General features: G+C 41.1%; 1 protein-coding gene across 3 annotated transcripts in view; it reads left to right on the forward strand.

The window, feature by feature from the left end:
- Window positions 1-23,569, forward strand: part of KLHL32 (kelch like family member 32) — a 244,095-nt gene that overhangs the window by 217,032 nt on the left and 3,494 nt on the right. For all 3 annotated transcript variants that reach the window (XM_056566148.1, XM_056566147.1, XM_056566149.1), the window contains 3 exons: window positions 3,344-3,402; window positions 7,962-8,154; window positions 11,925-12,019. In XM_056566148.1, the coding sequence (XP_056422123.1) occupies window positions 3,344-3,402; window positions 7,962-8,154; window positions 11,925-12,019 (347 nt within the window). The remainder of the gene's footprint in view (window positions 1-3,343; window positions 3,403-7,961; window positions 8,155-11,924; window positions 12,020-23,569) is intronic.

Below are 23,569 nucleotides of genomic sequence, written 5' to 3' on the forward strand. Positions count from 1 at the left end.
GAACGTAAAAAAAAAAAAGTCCAAAATAGCTGCTATTTTATAACATTTTATTCCAAAAAAAATTAATTAAAAAAGTATTAAAACTTTTATATAAGCAAATATGGTATCAATATAAACTACAGATCACGGCGCAAAAAATGAGCCCTCATGCCGCCGCTTATACAGAAAAATAAAAAAAGTTATAGGTCTTCAAAATAGGGGGATTTTAAACGTACTAATTTGGTTAAACATTAGTTTGCGATTTTTTTTAAGCGCAACAGTGATAGAAAAGTATGTTATCATTTTAATCGTATTGACCCAAAGAATAAAGAACACGTCATTTTTAACGCAAATTGTACGGCGTGAAAATTAAACCTTCCAAAATTTGCAAAATTGCGGTTTTCTTTTTAATTTCCCCACACAAATAGTATTTTTTTGGTTGTGCCATACATTTTATGGTAAAGTGAGTGATGGCATTACAACGGACAACTGGTCACGCAAAAAACAAGCCCTCATACTAGTCTGTGGATGAATATATAAAAGAGTTATGATTTTTTGAAGGCGAGGAGGAAAAAACGAAAACGTTAAAATAAAATTGTTTGAGTCCTTAAGGGGTTAAAGGAGTTGACTCATGAAAACAACCCCCTAAGCATATAACCAGTTAGAGCATATAAACATTATAAAGGGGGGGAGGGGGTCCTTTCATGTAGGATCTCCCCCTCTATGGGCTCTAGTGGACCCAGCATATTTGATGTGCAAGATTTGAAGCTGCAGATTTGAAACTGTGTCCAATCATATAGTTTACATTGAACTCTGCAGCATAAAATCTGCAGCTTCTAATCATGCGTATCAAATATGTGCAGGATACTGTAGGTGTGAATACACCCTTAATGCTGACAATGTTAACAATCTGCAAACTTTTCTCAAACTTTATTTAGAAGTTACCTGTCAGGCAATGCTTTGTTAATAGCAGTTGTGTAAACGTATCAAATTACATAGGTGTATAGTACATCACAAAAATTTACTGACTCAGTAGCAGCTGCCACATGAATCGTTGCCATTTTATTTTTGCCCTTTACTGAATTTTTGCAACATCTGTAGACAGTAGAAAAATGCCATTCTGCAAGAGGACATAAGAAACTCCGATGTTGACAACAGCAGAATATGATCTACTAATCAGAAGCAGAATGTATTGTTTTCTATTACAGGGGTTGCACAAAATAACCAGAACGCAATGATACAGATGAAATATGTTGCAGAATAGACAAATGCAAAACAAAAACAACATTTATGTAAACTTTGATCTGTTCTTCAACTATAGATGCTAATTCGTTGGCAGAGATGGGAATCTACTGCTAACCTTGTTCTAAAGAACGCCCCACACATGGGCTGCCCATGGAAGATACTTCTCTTCATGCTACTTGAACAATGACCCCTTGCTCTTAGGAGTGTGGATAGGAGCATAGTCATCCTAGAAGATTGCATCACCATCTGAAAGCAAATTCTGGACTATGGAATAGTGTTGGTCCCTTAGAATATCCATATCCTTCTGGGCTGTCACTTTACTATCAAGGACAACTATCAGACCGAAGAGTGCCATGATTTCCCACCCAAAACCATATGTGAACTCCCGACATGCTTGACAGAGAATTTAAAAGAACTCTGCCAGCTCTTAGGGTATAAAAGCAAACTGTACCTTTCCTGCAGATGATGTCATGTAGTTTTCAGGCTTATAAAATTACAGCTGCCAGATTCCTAAGGCAGTAAATATTGAAGGCTTCATCTGGTGATCTCCAGACATGAATACGACTAGAAGTGAAAAAAAAACTGGGGAAACTAAACCTAGACAGTATGACATGTTTTCATGAGACCAGTGTTTATCTTTTGTGCTCTTTCCACCACTGAGTATGCTGTTTAATGTTTTGTATTTTCAACAAAGGTTTGGCTATTACAGCTCTGTCATGGAGATCATCTTTGTGCAGTTCATGTCTGATGGTTTTCACCAATACTTGTGCCCTTAAACTTGCATTCAACTGCTGTGTTTTTAGCTACAGTTCAATGGAGTGTTCTTATCTCCCTCACATCAAGCTTTGACTTTTGACCACAGCTACTTCTGTCTGCAGATATTCAGAGAAACAATAGACCTCGACACAGCTTCAACTCGGCAACATACATCCCTACCAGATGCACATCGACCACCATTTACCTTTGGAATTCTGTTAGGTCTGACATATCAGGGGAGATTCATCAAAACCTGTCCAGAGGAAAATTTGCTGAGTTGCCCATAGCAACCAATCAGATTGCTTCTTTCATTTTGCAGAGGCCTTGTTAAAAATGAAAAAAGCAAGCTGATTCGTTTGTATGGGCAACTGGACAACTTTTCCTCTGGATAGGTTTTGATAATTCTCCCCCATCATGCCTCTAAAACAAATAGACAAATTTTACACTGTGACTGCTTAAAGGAAATCTGTCATTAGAATCACCCCCACTAAACCTGTTACACAGGCTTGTAATGCGGGTGATCCTGATTAAAACGCTCCTTACCTGGTTAAAAATGGTTCAGCGGTTCTTCAGATATCTTTATTTTTAGTTTTCTGTTATTCCCTGGCTTGGGACTCAGTGGGAGGTGTGATCATCTAGGACTCGGCCACACGTCATTCTAGCTGGGCGGAGCGGCCGCCCGGCTCATGAATATTCATGAACTTATCCTCGTAATCTAACTCCTTTTTCTAGGTCTGGTGCATGAGGATAAGGTCATGAATATTCATGAGCCGGGCGGCAGCTCCGCCCAGCTAGAATGACGTGTGGCCGAGTCCCAGATGATAACACCTCCCTCTGAGTCCCAAGCCAGGGAATAACAGAAAACTAAAAATAAAGACATCTGAAGAAGCGCTGAACCATTTTTAACCAGGTAAGGAGCGTTTTAATCAGGATCACCCGCACTACAAGCCTGTGTAACAGGTTTAGTGCGGGTGATTCTGATGACAGATTTCCTTTAAAAAGAGGCAGGTGTGTAAAAATAGTAATTTTTTTTGTCCATCCTTTATATGAATTGAAATATACCAATGGCCCCAACAGTGGTTTATGTGTTCAACCATCTATCTTTACAGTTCCAGTGATGCATTTGGCTTCCTAAATGTTATAAGGTGCTATGGGCTATGTGTCTTTAACATTAAGACCTAACAAACATTGCATTATACTGTCTTCTAGATAGCATGTAAGACTTGCTATGGTTCATAATTTTATCATAGCTACCAATGCAACCAAAAAAAAAAAACATGAATATGTATAGTTGAATATTTCTTTGAATAGTGTATTGGTGATCTTAAATTCCTAAATATGTTGCGAACGATTGTCATTTCAGGTGGGGTGACAAACACAGCACAATACCAGAACAGACTAATGGTGTATGATCCAATACAGGTGAGCAGCATCTCTAAGATGTCTATTATTTCATTGAATGAAAAATATAAGTTTACAATCGACAACTACAAAAATACATATACAGCATATATATATATAAAATAAATTATTATGTTTTGTATATATTTTACTTCTAACTGGCTAAGAGGGAAGAAAACAACTCAATCACATTTTGTAAATGACAAACACACCAAAATACAACAAAGAACACAAGAATCCTACATATAACCTAACATGCATTTTCTGAATGTTTTTTTCCTGGTAGTTAAACACAATACAGTAAACCTGACACAGTGTGAATTTTTTTTATTCATTCCTGCCATATCGTGCTTTTATGATATATTTTTATTGCTCTCAGTATTATGAATGCATGCTCACTTCTTTAAATTTACAAAGGGAACACCACAGCTATGTCTGTTTCCTCTGTTAATTGTATGGTATGCTATTCCGAGCACATAGACAGTTAATAATTGAAACTTTTTTTTAAATGAGGAAGGCTTCATGTTTGCGCACACAGCCTCGTTTTTTTTTTACATTCTGCTGGCATATTGTTTACGGTGGGCTCTGGCAAACCACATCTGCTTGCACCCGCTCTGAATCTCAATTACTCTATCACTGAGCACTGGGGCACGGCTTTAAGCAAGGCCTTTGTGGAGAGTCAATAATGACTGCCATCTGCCACCGAGCACAGAGCTACCTGCTAGCAGACAGGCTGCGGTGACCTCTGCTCCCCTATCACTGATTAGTATTCAAACACTGCCGTTTTAGCTGTGACCTTGCTCAAACCCCTGTGCCTCGCTGCTTGTGTAGTGCTTCACCTGGCAGGCATTGCAGTGGAGAAAAAGAATGCTGTAATCAGGGGACAGAAGAATACTTTGCAAATCAGATGGCATTTTATCTCCCTGCCATGGGACTTTCCTGCTAACGATGTAAGATACAATGGTACTTTCCGATTCTTCGTTACTTAACGCAGGATAAACCAGCAAGATATTCATGTCATTAATATGCGGAGAGATTATTTGATATGCAAGTCATTTACCGCTCATATGGATATTAAAAGGACACATGGAGGTATTAAGGAAGATTTTACAGTACATTAACATTTTCATGTACTTTTATTGTAAATAAAAAGGTGGATGCCAGTTTTTTGTTGTAGATAATTACATATAAAAAATATACATATTTTTGTGCGCACTTAGGGTATACAGTATATTGGGAAATACTTTTAATGCATATAAAAGTGACAAACTTTGAGTGGTATGCATTTTTTTACTGTATGGAAAAGCTACCCAATAAGGCAGTCCCCTAAAAAGAAAAAAAAACTTTTATAATGACAATGGGTCAATTGCCACTATATTAATCTGTATAGTACTTGCCTTTTATCTAAACCGGGAGCATTTTCCAGCCTAAATACCATATGTACACAAAAAATTTAAATACCAAAACAAAGCAAGTTGATTTTCTTGCTTTTACAAATATATCTCCAATTATATATGAAAAATCATATGCGAATAATGGTCACTAACCTTTCAGCTTATTTCAAGGATAAGCTATTATATGAGTATACATGACTATGATATAACCTGTATATGGCGATTTCTCTATATTTCTGCTGGGCAGACTCCATCTAATTTTTTCAGCTGTCCTTGAGCCCTGAGGTCTTCCATACATATAGAAGAGGGGATCCTGCCTGCCCCCCCCCCCCCATCTCTTTAAAGCACATCCTTATATGCAGCATCAATGTGAATTACATTATAGAGCAGTAAGAAGCAATGTAAGGTGTTAAAAGTTGCTGCAGCCTGTGTGTCTTTCTCTGCAGTTAATTCCTCCACCCCTTCCCTCTCCATAGACTTCTGTGGGCAGCATGTAACCTGATCACTTGATGAGCTGATAGTTTACCTCCTTTCTAAGCTGTAGCAGCACAGATACACATACTGTACACTCCTGTAACTGAGTGTAAAGTTTTAGAACATCCAGAGCCCTGTGCTCTCTTTCCCAAGGTATCTGCAACCAGGAAGAGCTTTCTGCTGCAAATCTCATTTTGATATAACAGAAGCAGCACATTGAGGCTTCTTGCTGGATATAGATGGTTAGCAGTGTTCAGCACAGGTACCTGTGCTGCTGGATCACAAAAAGGAGGAAGTCGTTACTAATCAACTACATTTTGAAACTAAACCCTACTGTAAGTACCACAGCATATGACTCTATTTATAAGTGGACAAACATTTGAATAGTACCATGTGGCTGGGGGCTTAAAGGGGTACTCCGGCTTTAAGTCATCTTATACTCTATCCAACGAATATGGTATAAGATGTCTGATCGCGGGGGCCTCGCCCCCTCCCATAGACTTGCATTGCAGGGGCGGAGTGTGACGTCACATGGGGCGGAGTCAAGATGTCATAATACTCCATTCCGTAGTCAGAACCCCGCAGACTCAGAGGCTGCAGCGCTGCGTGCAGCTCCCACAGGTGGGTGCTGCATGTGAGATTGCAGGGGTCCCAAGTGGAGGGACCCCCGCGATCAGACATCTTATCCCCTATCCTTTGGATAGGAGATAAGCTGTCTTTGGGCCGGAGTACCCCTTTAACTCAACGGTTAGAAAAATACAAAAAAACATACCACGTTGAACATGCGAGGCCTGAACACTTTAGTAATTGAATACATAGAACATATAGAGGAATCAGTGTGCCATATTTTGCTGCTTAAACATCCTTGGATTAATTTTTATTAGTAGAAAATACACAGTAAGGCAGGGTTCATACTAAGGAATTTCAGAGAGTAATTACGTATGGAAATTCTGACGCAGCAGAATCCCATTGCTGTAAATTTCTCAGCGGTGACAGAAATTTTCTGGCAAAAAAATTATCTCGCTCATTTCTTTAGCAGAATCTGAGCAGAATACATTGCTGTCTAAATGTTCACGCAATTTTAGTGCCGACTGATTTGGTCAGCATCGGCCTCCCTCAGATTTTCTGGATGAAAACATTGCTAATTCCAATATTTCGAACCAGAACAAACTTTTATCAAGGTTGAAGACTTCAGAACTTTTAGGGTACGTTCACACGTATGCAGATTTAATGCGCAGGATTTGATGCACAAGATTTTCTGCTGCAGATTTCAATGCAAACTAAATGACTGAGCACAACTTCTAATTGGCAGTTACAAATCCTGTGCATCAAATCTGCGCAGGATCCTGAACATGTGAACATACCCTTAAAGGGAACCTGTGATTAGATTTTACTATATATAATGCATGTATGGTAAATTCCTCTTCTTCGCCATGCCAGTAAGACCTTCCTGCAGGCAGAAGGATATGCAGTTTGAAAGGTGTGCTCCACCTGCCCATATGTAGTCCCTTGGGTGGATAATGGAAAGCCATCCTTTTCTAGTCCTGTCTGCTTGGGCTGTAATCACTCCCACTCATCATGATTGACAGCCCGGCACAACCCACGTCATCGCTCTGCTCGGTCTGCTTAGGGAGAAGAGTGGTGACGTGGGCTGTCAATTATGCTTAGTGGGCGTGGTTACAGCCAGAGCAGACGGGACTAGCAGAGGATGGCTTCCTGTCTTGGGGCACACTTACAGGCCGGCAGAGTACACCTTTTCAAACTGCATATCCTCATCATTGCTGTTGGCAGGAACGTCTCACAGGCTTGGTGATGATAGAGATTTTACCATATATAATGCCACACATTATATATGGTAAAATCTGATGACAAGTTTCATTTAATCAGCAAATATAAACTACTTACTCCTTGATGATTGGTTACCATATTACGCAGATGGCATCACAAGCTACTACTGAAGCAACTTTGTAAATAGGGTTGTGTGTACTATGTTGGTTTAGCATAAGGTTAGTGTCACATGTGCCGTATTTGCTGCTGTGTTTTTTCCTACCCATTGCCTTCAATGGGTAGGTAAATACGCAGCAGCAAATGAGCAGCAAAATACGACACGTGTGACCATACCCTAAAGGCACAATTTAACAGACATAAAACTTTATATTTGGTTAATAAATAATGAAACAAATAAAAAATTTATTTTTCTTGAGTACCGTTAATTTAAGCCACAAAAAATACCAAATAATTATTTAAGTCAGTTGGGGAAAATGCTGCACCTAAAGCAAGAAATATGGAGCTGTAATTTCAGAAATCTGAAGCATGTTTAAAATTACAAGGTAAAATATGCAGTATATATAATGGGTAAAATATTCAGAATATATTAATTCTTATTCACTAATACTGCTCATCTGGGCTAAACATGTGTTAGAACAATAACTATGCACACAATTATATGCACACATGTACAGTAAAAAAATTGCCAATTACTGTTTCCATTCACTAATATAGCTTAGAACTGTTATACACACACCAACATATATTCATACATGAAAATAAACACACATGGCATTTCTTTTTGTAAATCACCATACTGTAGACAGACTAAATGTTACTTGGTTTTTAGGAAATTCATGACAAAGCAAAAGTTAAAAACGGAATAAATCTTATATCTGTAACCACTGCAGGATGCCAAAGCAATTGCTAATTTGTATTTTCCAGAATAAGTGGATTAGTCGCAGCCCTATGCTGCAGAGAAGAGTTTACCATGCCATGGCAGCAGTCCAGAGGAAGCTTTATGTCCTGGGTGGAAATGATTTAGACTACAACAATGATCGGATTTTAGTACGACACATAGATTCTTACAATATTGACACGGACCAGTGGACACGCTGCAACTTCAACTTACTTACAGGTGGGTGTTTGTCAGTGATAATCTGAGTCTACACATATTACTGTGACATACCAGACATTAAGGGGTTATTTGGCAAAATGTAAAAAATATTCCAATACACAATAAAACCTCATTATTCATCTTCCCGTAGGTATAACATGTAAAAAAAATGTGCACATTTCTTTACTTATCCAATCCTGTTCTGATGCCTGTGCTGCTGCTCAACTTCCTTCTTTAAGGTGGTGCTTACACGGAATGTGTCATTGGAAAATAACCTATCGTTTAATTAAAGTTTTTTGTTAAAAATTTAGAAAATGTGTCATGTCTGTCTTGATCTGTGTTCACACACAGCTATTGGATTTGGTTGTGTTTTAACAGTTTTATGTTTCCCGGTCAGGGAATAGTTAAAGCCTTTGGCTTTCTATCCAATAGCTCTCAGGGTGTGGCTACTTAAGATCAGCTCAATCTAGTTTCTGAGCTGGTGATTGACATCTTGACTTCCTGTCTTGCTGCTTGACATGCTGCTATGGAGCTTTTGGTGAAACACTCCTTGTTTGAGCTTTTAATCTACAGGGTGGGCCATTTATATGGATACACCTTAATAAAATGGGAATGGTTGGTGATATTAACTTCCTGTTTGTGGCACATTAGTATATGTGAGGGGGGAACTTTTCAAGATGGGTGGTGACCATGGCGGCCATTTTGAAGTCGGCCATTTTGAATCCAACTTTAGTTTTTTGAATAGGAAGAGGGTCATGCAACACATCAAACTTATTGGGAATTTCACAAGAAAAACAATGATGTGCTTGGTTTTAATGTAACTTTATTCTTTCATGAGATATTTACAAGTTTCTGACCACTTATAAAATGTCTTCAATGTGCTGCCCATTGTGTTGGATTGTCAATGCAACCCTCTTCTCCCACTCTTCACACACTGATAGCAACACCGCAGGAGAAATGCTAGCACAGGCTGATGTCTGATGTTTTTAACTCTATTTGTTTATTAGTTCGTGATTTCAGATCCTTGGAGTTTTTGTACATGCACTGATCATAGAGTACATGATCACTTAGCTAGTGTTTTCCTCTGTGCTTTACCATTGGTCTATAGTGTCCTCTGAACTTAACCTGTTTTGTGTTTGTTATCTGAGTCCAGTTATAATAGAGTTCTATGTTCCTGTTATGTTTCTGGTTTGTGACCAACTATATATTTGTGGGTGTTTTTAAGGCCACTGCACTTTAGCTTAGGGAGGGACCGGCGCCCAGTTGTCGATCCACTATTTAGGGTGGATGGGCAAGTAGGCAGGAAGAGTGGTTTTAGGGTCAGTTTAGGGCTCACTCTCCCTGTCCCCTGGTAGGTCCCTGATAATGTTTGAAATTTTAATTTTTCTGACCACTTAGGCTAGGTTTCCACTGACTTAGAATACTGACAATGCAGTTTTCAGCCAAAGCCAGAAGTGTATTCATAAGGAATGGAAAAAATAAAGGAAGAACTTATCGTATATGAGAACCCTGGGGGGTCTATATTGGTCTCACTATCATTCTTGATCCCATCTATTACCTTTTTCCTTTGTCTCCCTGTGTCTAGTGCTCTTTTGGTCCTACTTGTTTCCTTGGTTGGCTTGCCTTGTGAGCCCTGGCTGTGCCTTCCGTTGTGGTGTTAAACTTTTATAAGTAAATAATTTGATATGTTCTCTGTAAGTTGGCCAAAGATGTCCACTTGTGCTGGTCAGGTTCTAGCTAGGAATATAGCAAGTCTTTCTTTATAGATTTTACACTTGTACATGGCAGTTTCTATATGCTTGGTCCTTTGTTCTAGTGTTGAACCTCTGGTTTATGGTTTGCCCTGGCTAGACCAATATAACTTCTTGCTTCATGTTGTATTACTAGTTGCAAATGCTAAAGCAATATGGCTGCCACCTTAATGTAAAAAAAAAAAAAAAAAAACTGAAAAAATCTAGTTGACACACATCCCCTTTAAGGGCAGGGTCACATGTGCCATATTTTGCTGCTGCATATTTTCCTTTGAGGTCAATGGGCAGCAAATTATGTAGCTGATTTTGCTAACCATTGACTACAAGGAGTACTATTGTGCACATTTTTTTTCATCTTATTATACCCGGGCTGCAAAAAAACAAAACAAACATTAGCTCACCCTCCTCTGTTTCCCCGTTGCGCCGCTATAGCCCTTTGGTCCTCCGGTCCTGGTCTCCTTGTTTCTTCCAGACCATCACACTGTAGTCAGCGTATTGCCAGCCGCAGTAATACCCTGCCTTTTCCGGTGATACGTTGAGTGTCAGGAAAGGAGCCCGGGCAGCAAGGAGAAAGTTCTCCCTGAAAGTTAAACAGATTTGTAAATTACTTCTATTAAAAATTCTTAATACTTCTAGTACTTATCAGCTGATGTATACTACAGAGGAAGTTGAGTTGTTCCTTTCTGTCTGACCACAGTACTCTCTGCTGACACCTCTGTCTGTGTGAGAAACTGTCCAGAGTAGGAGCAAATCCCCATAGCAAACCTCTCCTGCTCTGGACAAGTTCCTGACATGGAAAGAGGTGTCAGCAGAGAGCACTGTGGTCAGACAGAAAAGAAATTCACAAAGAAAAGATCTTCCTGTGGACGATGCCGCAGCTAAGGACTGGAGGGATTAAGATGTTTTTATTTGAAGTAATTTACAAATCTGTTAAAATTTCTGGCACCAATTGATTTGAAAAAAAAAAAAAATTTCCACTCCTTTAACTTCACTGGAGGCAGGTTGCTGCTATATGTGGAAAGCTTTCTTCAACCCCTTTTCATAAGTATTAATTTCTTCTTTCTCACCAAGTACGTGAAGGGGCTACTATCAGCCAGAGTGGGCAGAAGAAAGCATTGCACATACAGCAGCAGCCATCTCCCAGTGCAGTTAAGTAAAAATCATATTAGCAACACTGATTTTCACCTGGTAAGAAGCGTTTAAATCAGCATCACCTGCACTATCTACCTGTATACTAAGGTTAGTGTGGGTGACCTGCTGTCAGTTTCCCTTTAAAGTTGTACTCCACTGGAAAACATTTGTTTTTAAATCAACTGGTGCCGATTTGTACATTTAAAATACTTCTATTTAAAAATCTTAATCCTTCCAGTACCTATTGTCTGATGTATGTTCCAGAGGAAGTTCTTTTCTTTTTGAATTTCCTTTCTGTCTGACACCTCTGTCCATATGTCTGGAACTGTCCAGAGGAGGAGCAAATCCCCATAACAAACCTCTCCTGCTCCAGACAGTTCCTAAAATGGACAGAGGTGTCAGCAGAGAGCACAGTGGTCAGACAGAAAGGAGATTCAAAAAGAAAAGAACTGAGCCTGTGAAGCACAGCCTCAGATAAGTACTGGAAGGGTTAAGAGTTTTTAATAGAAGTAATTTACAACTCTGTTTAACTTTCTGGCACCAGTTGATTTAAAAAAAAATGTTTTCCAGGGGAGTACCCACAGATACAGCACACACAGCAGTTTTTAATAAAACTGCCATTGCAGTTTTTAGCAACAGCCAGGAGTGGATCTAACACAAAGGAGAAGTATAAGTCCTTCCTATATATTTTCCATAGCTTTACAGTTCACTTCTGGCTTTGGCTTTTCCCCCCAAAAAAAACAAAAAAACTGCTGTGTGTGACACCAGCATACAAGTCTCAACGTTGATCTCATAAAAACATCTATTAAAAAAAAGGATTGGCTAACGTGGTTTGTAAAGCAAAATATGTATTTTTTAAAATTTGTAATTTTTTTAAATTTATTTAATTATTATTCATTTTTTCCTAAGGGCAAAATGAGTCTGGAGTTGCTGTTCACAATGGAAGAATTTACTTGGTTGGTGGTTACTCAATTTGGACAAATGAACCTTTAGCGTGTATACAGGTAAAATCTATATATGTCTTTCCTACATATTCTTCAGTGCTGTGGAGATATTCTCATCAGTTTCTGAACCCAATGGGTCCATAGTTTAATTACCATATCATATATACACTAAGGCTAGGTTCACAAACAGTAAAATGAAAACAAAAAACTGCAGTAAAATAGGTATTGCGCAAATTCATTGCTCAAAGTCAGCGATTAATATATTAGCAATGCTTGCTAATAAAGGGTCTCTCTCATTTTATTATAGATCTCATTTTAATCCACTCACACTATAACCCAATGTATAGGGTTAAGTGCGGGTTAGCCTGACGCCAGTTTCCCTTTAAAAGTATTTGTTTCACCTGAGTAAGTTGACTGGTCAAAACCACAAAACTACATCCATTCATTGTAAGATGTGCACAGATTTGCAAAGCACAAATGTTGAGCATTCTGGCACATGATAATATACCCTAAGGCTGCACATGACTTTGGTTAAAAATACTGAGCAAAATACTAGGAGTGGAACCAACACTGAAAAGGGTGCAAATTTTTCCATTATAGTTTTTCTCTGTGTTTGTTTCATTCGTGGTTTCTGTTAAAAATGCCAACCAAAATACTATGGCCCAGATTTATCAAACTGTGTGAGAGAAAAAGTGGAGTGATTTTCCCACAGCAACCAATCACAGCTCAGCTTTCATTTTACCAGACCTCATTAGCTTAGCTGCGGTTGGTTGCTGTGGGAAAATCACTCTTTTTTTTCTCTCACACAGTTTAATATTTCCGGGCCTGGGTGTGAACATAGTCTAAGGCTAGTTTCATAGGAAGCAAATAAACCTATTTTTGGGGGTGAAGGACAATAACAGGACAGCAAGAAAGAAAGACAGGCAGAACTTACAAATTCCATGCAGACGCCCATGGTCAAACCCATTGTTCGGTGATGTAAAAAGATCTGTAGATACAACATGCGTTAAATATAAATATTGGCACAATAACAGTAGTAGGCAATACAAATAATAACAACTCGCTTGATTAAACAGTAAAGATGCATTTGCCATTTTTGAAGAGATATGTACAGTATGTGTGCAGTATGTGTCAATCACTGAGGCTGAGTGGCAATCAGTAGGACAATTTCCTTATTGAAGCCCAGTGTTATGACTCAGTGGACAAGCTTCATTTCTAACGCCGGTCCTCTCTTCTTTCCAAGTTCATTTCGGTATTTTCGAGTGATTGAACGTCAACAATTTTGCAGAACAGCAATGATCAGACCGAATGGTTTTTTCGCTTATAACCTATGTTAGCTGTCATTGTTTGTAGCCAGCAACCTCATCTCATCAAAGGGCTATCCAGTCAAGTGGGGAAGACTGCATTTTACAGTCAGGTTAAAAGAAATCTGAACTTGATGTAAATTTACATGAGGAAAACAAACCATACGGACTAGAGTAGAAATGAGATGTGTGGCTTTTATTTTGTGAATTCTATATTTATCACAACCTAAATGTTAAATAAAGAGTATTAATATAAATGTGAATTTTTTATCTAGTGGATTAGTTAAGACAGTGCCACCATTTGTACTATTCTATATAAGAGCGCCACTAATCAGTGTATATTGTATATAGTGGATAACTAAGACAAGAATGGGCACCACCTAAATAGGTATACCATTGGGTACGAGCTGGTTGCTATGATACACATATGAAATCAAGAAAAGAAAAGAGCTAACAACTATAATACTGCACACCAAAGATACCATGTATCATACAAAAAGTTCCTTTATTGCACATATAAGAAAAAGAGATATTGGTAAAGACATTTAAAAACAATTTAAATGATAAGAAATCTGGACAGAGGAATGTAATCCTACTTCGTCCACCCGTGCTGGGTGAATAATCCCCAATAAGGAGAGAGGAATCCTAGCCAAAGAAATATATATATGTATATCAATTTGCCAATAGAATATGACCATGAACCTCAATGCCACACAAGTGGTACAAATATACTGGTGTGTAAGTTTACCAAAAATATATACAGGTGACAAAACAGAATACAATGCCTTAACCAATGCTCCTAGAAGACACAATAAATACCATAAATATGAAGTAAAGTGCACAATCAGAAATCCCTAGAGATACTCATCAGTATAAGGTGCATGTGGCTCAAGGAGATGTATAGCGATAGCTAACTGGTCAATGTATGTGGCTAGGGTGTCCTCATCCAAGCACGGGGGGCAGCAGACTCCACGCGTTCCGCCTCCTGAGGAAGCCTCCGTGTACCACTTCTGTGGCATTGAGGTTCATGGTGATATTCTATTGGCAGATTGATATACATATATATATATATATGTTTCTTTGGCTAGGATTCCTCTCTCCTTATTGGGGATTATTCACCCAGCACGGGGAGGACGAAGTAGGATTACATTTTTCCGTCCACATTTCTTATCATTTCAATTGTTTTTAAATGTCTTTACCCATATCTCTTTTTCTTATATGTGCAATAAAGGAACTTTTTGTATGATAAATGGTATCTTTCATAATTTCTTTTGGTGTGCAGCATTATATGTGTAGGTCAGTTCAGGCAGTCCACTATATACAAAATGAAAACAAAAAAAGAGCTGACAACTATATAGTAGGACCATGTGTAGGGAATTATTTTCTAATAATATTGCCCTTTCTAAATTCATACGGGGACATTCATCATCGCTGCTTTGGTAAGCGAGTTCGGTAGGCATTTTTATTTTATTTTTTGCTTTAGTTTTGCTTATGTATGACATCTATTATACTATCACAGGTGGTTGATAAATTTGGCTCACATAAGCAAAAAACAAATCACTTTTGAATACCTTTTTTTTTTTTAGCACACAAGCAAAAAACAATAAATGACTTCAGAACACCAATTTGCAGGTTTGAAAAAAAAAAAGTGATATATATATATATATATACATATATATGTTTATTAAAAACATTATATATATATATATATATGTTTAGTAAGACATTTTTACCACTTTTTTCCCCCTAAATGTACTAACTCATTTTCTTTCTTCTCATTTCAGATCCGTGTATCCTGTTGATTACTTTAGATTCAGAGGAGTACAGTGACCAGCATTGTTTTATGTTAATAAAACAGGCTTAGTAATGGAGGCTGTCTAATAGGTGGAGTCCATTACTAAGCTGGGCTTAGCATTAGCCACAAAAACAGCTAGTGCTAACCCCCAATTATCACCCCGGTACTCACCGCCACAGGGGTGTCGGGAGCAGCCGATACCAACAGGCCTGGAGCATCAAAGATGGTACTCCTGGGCCTAGGTGGTAAGAGGCTGGCGTTATTTAGGCTGGGGAGGGCCAGTAACAATGGTCCTAGCCCACCCTGGTAACGTCACGCTGTTGCTGCTTGGTTGGCATTTGGCTGAGAATAAAAATAGGGGTAACCTTATACTTTGTGATTTTTGTTTTTTTTTAAATATTATTTATACAAAAAAAAAATATATAGGGTTCCCCCATTTTTATTTTCCGCCAAATACCAACCAAGCAGCAACAGCCTGACATTACCAGGGTGGGCAAGGACCATTGTTACTGGCCCTCCCCAGCCTAAATAACGCCAGCCTGTTATTGCCTTGGCCCAGGAGCGCCATTTTTGACGCTCCGGGCCTGTTGGTATCGGCTCTTCCCAGCCCCCCTGTGGCGGTGGGTATCGGGATAATAATTGGGGATTAGCGCTAGCTGTTTCTGTGGCTAACGCTAAGCCCAGGATTAGTAATGGATTCAGTCTATAAGACAGCTTCCACTACTAAGCCTGTCAAGTAAATTAAAACAAAACACAACACGTTTAACCATTTTATTAACATAAAACAAAAAAAACGCTGGTCATCGATGCAGTCCACCGAATCCGAAGTAGTCCACAGGATACACGGATTTAAAAGGAAAAATAGGTTAATACATTTATTGTCACCCGCACATCTCCCATGCCGCACGACTACAACTCCCAGCATGCCCTTACAGTAAGGACATGCTGGGAGTTGTAGTTGTGAGTCAGGGAGCAGGTGGCAACCTTGCGGTAATGCGCTCTGCTCCCTGGCCGGCGGTGATCAGAAAATCACTGTAATTTCACAGGAAATTTGAAATTACAGTAAACTCTGCGGCACCGTAGCGAAGGGAGCCAGCGGGGCTGACATAACACTGCAGCCGCCCTGGACTCCCGCAGCCGGGCCGGGAGATGTGCAGGAGCCGTCCCTGCCATCTTTCAGCATGTACCGCAGTGCTGAGGGATGACAGGGACGGCTCCTATACATCTCCCAGCCCGGGAGTCTGCAGAGTTACGTCAGACCAGGCTCCTTACCACAGGGCCGCAGGGATAATATATGGTGGAGTCCTGGGCAGCTGCAGTGAGGCCAGCCCTTCTTACCACGGTGCTGCGGGGATAATATATGATTGAGTCCCGGGCTCCTTTTAACATATAACAGAGCTGCAGAGTTTTTAGTCCCTACTGTAATGTCAAATTTCCCGCCGTGTCCAGTGATTGGCTGCTTGGTCCCGTCCAATCACGGGAACCAGCGGGAAATATGAAATTATAGTAGGGGATATAGAAACTCTGTGGCTCCAAGGAGCCTGGGCTGGCATCACTCTGAAGCCACGAGGCTCCATCTGATTGTACCCCGTCTACCCGAACTTAATGACGGGGACTCCGTTGTCTCCCATCCGCCCGCGCCTTTCATCTCCCGCCCGCTACCTGCTACAAGACTACAACTCCCAGCATGCCCTCACAGGGCATGCTGGGAGTTGTAGTCTTGCAACAGGTAGCAGACAGATGGGACATGTGCAGCGTGGGCAGGTGGGAGACAAGCGGGGGGATGTGAAGCAGTGTCACCATCCCTGTCATTAGGTTAGGGTAGTGGGGGATAGAATTAGATGGAGCCCGGGCAGCTGCAGAGTGATGCCAGCCCGGGCTCCTTTGTACAATTGTTATATCATGTTTCCCGCTGGAGCTGTGATCTCAGCAGCCAGCTGGAAATACAAAACTGCTTTGGAGAGCAGATTTTTGTAAGCCAGCTCCGTGTTACATTTACGGTGTTTTGGAGGGCTTGCGACTTTTGCACTTGATAAATCTCTGACCACTGCAAAGTGAAAAATAAAATTAATTTTCGTAAGCTCTTTTGTAGCTTTTTGCTTACAGCCAAAAGTGACGCAAAAATTTGCTTAGGTGTTAATGCAATGTTTTGTGCAACTTTTGTAAGCCAAAAAAGAGCTCTAAATCCCTTGACAAATCTCCCCCTATGGAGTATTGAAATGTAGTTTGTAGGGTGTAACAGCCAATCGTACAGATTAGACAAAAAACATGTGAGTAGTGCTGAAGCATCTATTACCTTAACCTCTTAAGGACCAAGGACGTACCACTACGTCCTGAGTCCGCTCCCGTTGCAGTCATAGCGGGTCGGGCTCGGCCTCTAACAACCTCCGGGACCCGTGGCTAATAGCGCACACTCAACCCTTTCAAAGTTGAACGCCGCATCTAAAGTGAAACTAAAACACTACCGGCTAGCTCAGGGGGCTGTTCGGGATCGCCGCGGCATCCTGAACAACTGAGACACAGCAGGAAGGTCCCTTACCTTGCCTCCTGGTGTCTGATCACCGATTGACTGCTCCAGGCATGAGCAGTCAAGCGGCAGAATCATTGATCAATGGTTTCCTATGAGAAACCATTGAACAATGTAAAAGATCAGAGTGTGCAGTGTTATAGCCCCCTATGGGAGCTATAACATTGCAAAAAAAAAAAAAAGTGAATAAAGATCATTTAACCCCTTCCCTAATAAAAGTTTGAATCTAGGGATCAACAGATATCGTTTTTTTTAGGGCCGATACCGATAATCTGTGGAGGTTAGGGTCGATAGCCGATAACTTATACCGATATTCCGGTATAAGTTATCGGCTATTTATCCCCCCGTGACACCGCTGCAGATCATTGATTTAAAGCGGGTGCTTTAAATCAACAAACTGCAGTGGCTTTTGCGGTGCCATAGACCGCCACCGCCCGCTTCCCTCCCCCTGCCTGTCCGGGGGTCCTGAGTCCTATCACCGCCCCCCCCCCCCCCCACCCACCGCCGCACCACTCCGTGCCCCACAGCACCGCCCGGCTGCATTGCCTCTCCCATCCCCGGTTTTATAATTACCTGTTCCCGGGGTCCACTCTACATCTGGCTCCGGTGGCGTCCTCCGGAGCTATCACTGTGAGCACTGACGGTGACGTCGCGTCACTCAGGACGCAGGAGGAGCCAGAAGTAGCGTTGTGCGACGGTGCAGTGCGGTGTGCGACGCGGGGCGGTCGCAGTGCGGTGGGGGCGGTGCGGGGGATGGAGCATTATTGGAATATCGGCAAGGTAATTGCTGATACCGATAATGCCCAAAATCGTGATTATCGGACGATAATATCGGCCAAACCGATAATCGTCGATCCCTATTTGAATCACCCCCCCCCCTTTTCCCATTAAAGAAAAAAACTGTGTAAATAAAAAAAATATATGTGGTATTACCGCGTGCGGAAATGTCCAAATTGTAAAAATATTGTTAATTAAACCGCATGGTCAATGGCGTACGTGCAAAAAAATTCCAAAGTCCAAGATAGTATATTTTGTCACTTTTTAGATCATGAAAAAATGAATAGAAAAAAATAAATAAAAAAGTCCGATCAATACAAAAATGGTACCGCTAAAAACTTCAGATCACGGCGCAAAAAAATGAGCCCTCACACCACCCCATACGCGGAAAAATAAAGTTATAGGGGTCAGTAGATGACAATTTTAAAAGTATAAATTTTCCTGCATGTAGTTATGATTTTTTTCAGAAGTACGACAAAATCAAACCTATAAGGGTATAGTAGGGTATAATTTTAATCGTATGGACCTACAGAATAAAGAAAAGGTGTTATTTTTACTGAAAAATGTACGGCGTAGAAACAGAAGCCCCCAAAATATACAAAATGGCTTTTTTTTTTCAATTTTGTCTCAATTATTTTTTTTTTCGTTTCGCCATAGATTTTTGGGTAAAATGACTGATGTCATTACAAAGTAGAATTGGTGGCGCAAAAAATAAGCCATCATATGGATTTTTAGGTGCAAAATCGAAAGAGTTATGATTTTTTTTTAAAGGTAAGGAGGAAAAAATGAAAGTGCAAAAACGGAAAACTCCCTGGTCCTTAAGGGGTTAAACCACTCTAATACAGAAGCTGTCCAGGTTTGCCGGGAGTTGTAGTTTTTCAATATCTGGAGGCACCCTGGTTGGGAAACACTGCTGTAATAGGTTATTTACCAGTTGGAGTTTTGCCAAGAAGGCAAATTGTCGTGCTTTTGCCAATCTCTGCACAAGTTCTGAGCTATATAATGAGAAAGGCAATAGAATCAAATCTGTTTAACTGTCTGGTACCAGGTGATTTAAAAAAAAAAAAAAAAAAATGTTTTCCAGGGGAGTACCCCTTTAATTCTGAAGTATACCAGACAGACCAGTTGTACTCTGTACTGACATCTTTCATTTTACCATAAAACGTTTGATAAAAGCTGAAACTACTTTTATAAAATGTAAACCTTTTAAAAAAGATATATTAGCTAGAAATCGCCCCATTCCATTTTTGCTTTGTAGTAAAGCCCTGAGGAGGATTACCATCTGCTCCCACAGGATGTACATTCTATTCCTGCCCGCTCCCACAAACATTTTTTTTTTTTTTACAGCTTTTAGAGATAGTACCCTCCTGCCATTAAAATTACCCCCTTGTGTCATTTCATCAGCCCCCTGTGGCATTTCAGAGGTTTGCAGGACTGCGCAGGATTTTGCGGGACGTGTTGTATGTCCTGGTACGGCTTGCAACATTATTGCCCGCAAGTTATTTTTTTTTTTTTATTAGGTCCTGCGGGATCCCAATCCTAATGCACAGCTCTAATCTGTAGTTCTTACCCTTACCATTTTTGTCATAATAGATCCTTTTGATCACTTTGTTTTGAAGTTATATTTACACCCATTAAGCACGCAGGGATTTTTCATTTTTTCCTCCTTGCCTTCTAATAATCATCATGCTTAAAATTTTCTACCATATGAGGGCTTGTTTTTTGCACCAATTGTACTTTGCGGTGGCATGACTTACTTTACCAACAAATTTACAATAAAATTGCAGCGGTTGGACACCTGCAATCAGACACTTACCCCCTACCCTGTGGATAGGGGATATGTTTCTCAAAACCAGAGTACCCCTTTAACAACACAATCACGCACATGTAATGATTGGTCATTCATAGCAGGGTGATCCCGGCAGCTATCAGGACCCGTGTCTAATGCCAGACATCACCGATCGCGGTGATGCCCCGCATTAACCCGCATTAACTAAAGTGAAAATAAACGGTTCCTGGCAGCTCAGTCGGGCTGTTTGGGACAGCCGAGGTGAAATTGCGGCGTCCCGAACAGCTGAGAGGACAAGGGAAGGGTCCCTACCTGCCTCCTTTCATTCCGATCGGCGATCTGCTGCTCCATGTCTGCTCTGCAGAGCCGACAGCACTGATCAATGCTATGCTAGGACAGAAGATTGCATGTAATAGTCCCCTATGGGGACTATAAAATGGTGTTAAAAAAAAAAAAAAAAAAAAAAAAAAAAAGTTAACAAATGTGATTTAGCCCTTTCCCTAACAAAAGTTTGAATTACCCCCCTTTTGCCATAAAAAAAAAAAATTCTAAACAAAAATAAACATCAAAACATATGCGGTATCGCCGCATGCGTAAATGTCCGAACTATTAAAATATAACATTTAAACCGCATGGTCAATGGCGTACACGTAAAAAAAATTGCATATTGCAAAAATTGCATATTTTTGGTCATTTTGTATACCGTATATACTCGAGTATAGGCCGAGTTTTTCAGCACGATTTTTCGTGCTGAAAACACCCCCCTCGGCTTATACTCGAGTGAACTCCCCCACCCGCAGTGGTCTTCAACCTGCGGACCTCCAGAGGTTTCAAAACTACAACTCCCAGCAAGCCCGGGCAGCCATCGGCTGTCCGGGCTTGCTGGGAGTTGTAGTTTTGAAACCTCCGGAGGTCCGCAGGTTGAAGACCACTGCGGCCTTCAACATCATCCAGCCCCCTCTCACCCCCTTTAGTTCTGAATACTCACCTCCGCTCGGCGCTGGTCCGGTGCTGCAGGACTGTCCGGTGAGGAGGTGGTCCGGTGAGGAGGTGGTCCGGGCTGCTATCTTCACCGGGGAGGCCTCTTCTAAGCGCTTCGGGCCCGGCCTCAGAATAGTCACGTTGCCTTGACAACGACGCAGATACGTCGTTGTCAAGGCAACGGCTCTATTCCGGGCCGGAAGCGCGGAGAAGAGGCGCCCCCGGTGAAGATAGCAGCCCGGACCACCTCCTCACCGGACCACCTCCTTACCGGACAGCCCTGCAGCACCGGACCAGCGCCGAGCGGAGGTGAGTACTCAGAACTAAAGGGGGTGAGAGGGGGCTGGATGATGTTGAAGGCCGCAGTGGTCTTCAACCTGCGGACCTCCGGAGGTTTCAAAACTACAACTCCCAGCAAGCCCGGACAGCCGATGGCTGCCCGGGCTTGCTGGGAGTTGTAGTTTTGAAACCTCTGGAGGTCCGCATGTTGAAGGCCGCAGTGGTCTTCAACCTGCGGACCTCCGGAGGTTTCAAAACTACAACTCCCAGCAAGCCCGGACAGCCGATGGCTGCCCGGGCTTGCTGGGAGTTGTAGTTTTGAAACCTCTGGAGGTCCGCAGGTTGAAGGCCGCAGTGGTCTTCAACCTGCGGACCTCCGGAGGTTTCAAAACTACAACTCCCAGCAAGCCCGGACAGCCGATGGCTGCCCGGGCTTGCTGGGAGTTGTAGTTTTGAAACCTCTGGAGGTCCGCAGGTTGAAGACCACTGAGGGCGAATGATGAGAAGAGGATGATGAAGGGGGGGGGGGGGGGGTGTGGGGATGATGAAGGGGGGGGGGGGATGATGAAGGGGGGGGGGGGATGATGAAGGGGGGGGGTGTGGGATGATTACAAGGGGATGATGAAGGGGGGATGTGTGGGATGATAAGGGGATGTGTGGGATGATGACAAGGGGATGATGAAGGGGGGATGTGTGGGATGATGACAAGGGGATGATGAAGGGGGGATGTGTGGGATAAGGGGATGTGTGGGATGATGACAAGGGGATGATGAAGGGGGGATGTGTGGGATGATGACAAGGGGATGATGAAGGGGGGATGTGTGGGATAAGGGGATGTGTGGGATGATGACAAGGGGATGATGAAGGGGGATGTGTGGGATAAGGGGATGTGTGGGATGATGACAAGGGGATGATGAAGGGGGGGATGTGTGGGATGATGACAAGGGGATGATGAAGGGGGGATGTGTGGGATGATAAGGGGATGTGTGGGATGATGACAAGGGGATGATGAAGGGGGGATGTGTGGGATGATGACAAGGGGATGATGAGGATGTTAATGACGGGACTGGATGATGACAGGGGGGGATGAGGTATTTCCCACCCTAGGCTTATACTCGAGTCAATAACTTTTCCTGGGATTTTGGGTTGAAATTAGGGGTCTCGGCTTATACTCGGGTCGGCTTATACTCGAGTATATACGGTACCTTAAAAAAAAAAACTAATAAAAAGATATCAAAAAGTCCAATCAAAGCAAAAATGGTACCAATAAAAACTTCAGATCACGGCACAAAAAATGACCTTTCATATATCCTTGAATATGGAAAAAAAAAAAAAAGTTATAGGGGTCAGAAGATGACAATTTTAAAACATACTAATTTTGGTGCATGTAGTTTTAATTCTTTTCAAGTAGTAAAATAAAATAACCCATATAAATTAGGTATCATTGCGACCGTACGGACCTACACAATAAAGATAATGTGTCCTTTTTACCGATCGGAAGCCCCCAAAAGTAAAAAAAAAAAAAATAGCATTTTCTTCAATTTTGCCCCACAATTTTTTTTTCTCGTTTTGTAGCAGATTTTTTGGTAAGATGATTAATGTTATTACAAAGTTAAATTGGTGAAGCAAAAAAAATAAAAAAAAAGCCCTCATATGGGTCTGTAGGTGGAAAATTTAAAGTGTTATGAATTTTAGAAAGTGAGGAGGAAAAAACGAAAGTGCAAAAATGACCTGGTCCTTAAAGGGGTACTCCGGTGGAAATTTTTTTTTAAAATCAACTGGTGCCAGAAAGTTCAACAGATTTGTAAATTACTTCTATTAAAAAAAATCTTTACCCTCCCAGTACTTATAAGCAGCTCTATACTACAGAGGAAATTCTTTTCTTTTTGAATTTCTTTTTTGTCTTGTCCACAGTGCTCTCTGCTGACACCTGATGCCCGTATCAGGAACTGTCCAGAGCAGGAGAAAATTCCCATAGCAAACCTATGCTGCTCTGGACAGTTCCTGACACGGACAGAGGTGTCAGCAGAGAGCACTGTGGACAAGACAAAACACAAATTCAAAAAGAATAGAATTTCCTCTATAGCATAAAGCTGCTAATAAGTACTGAAAGGATTAAGATTTTTAAATAGAAGTCATTTACAAATCTGTTTAACTT

The sequence above is a fragment of the Hyla sarda genome, chromosome 3 (assembly GCF_029499605.1).
Source record: "Hyla sarda isolate aHylSar1 chromosome 3, aHylSar1.hap1, whole genome shotgun sequence".
NCBI lineage: Eukaryota > Metazoa > Chordata > Amphibia > Anura > Hylidae > Hyla > Hyla sarda.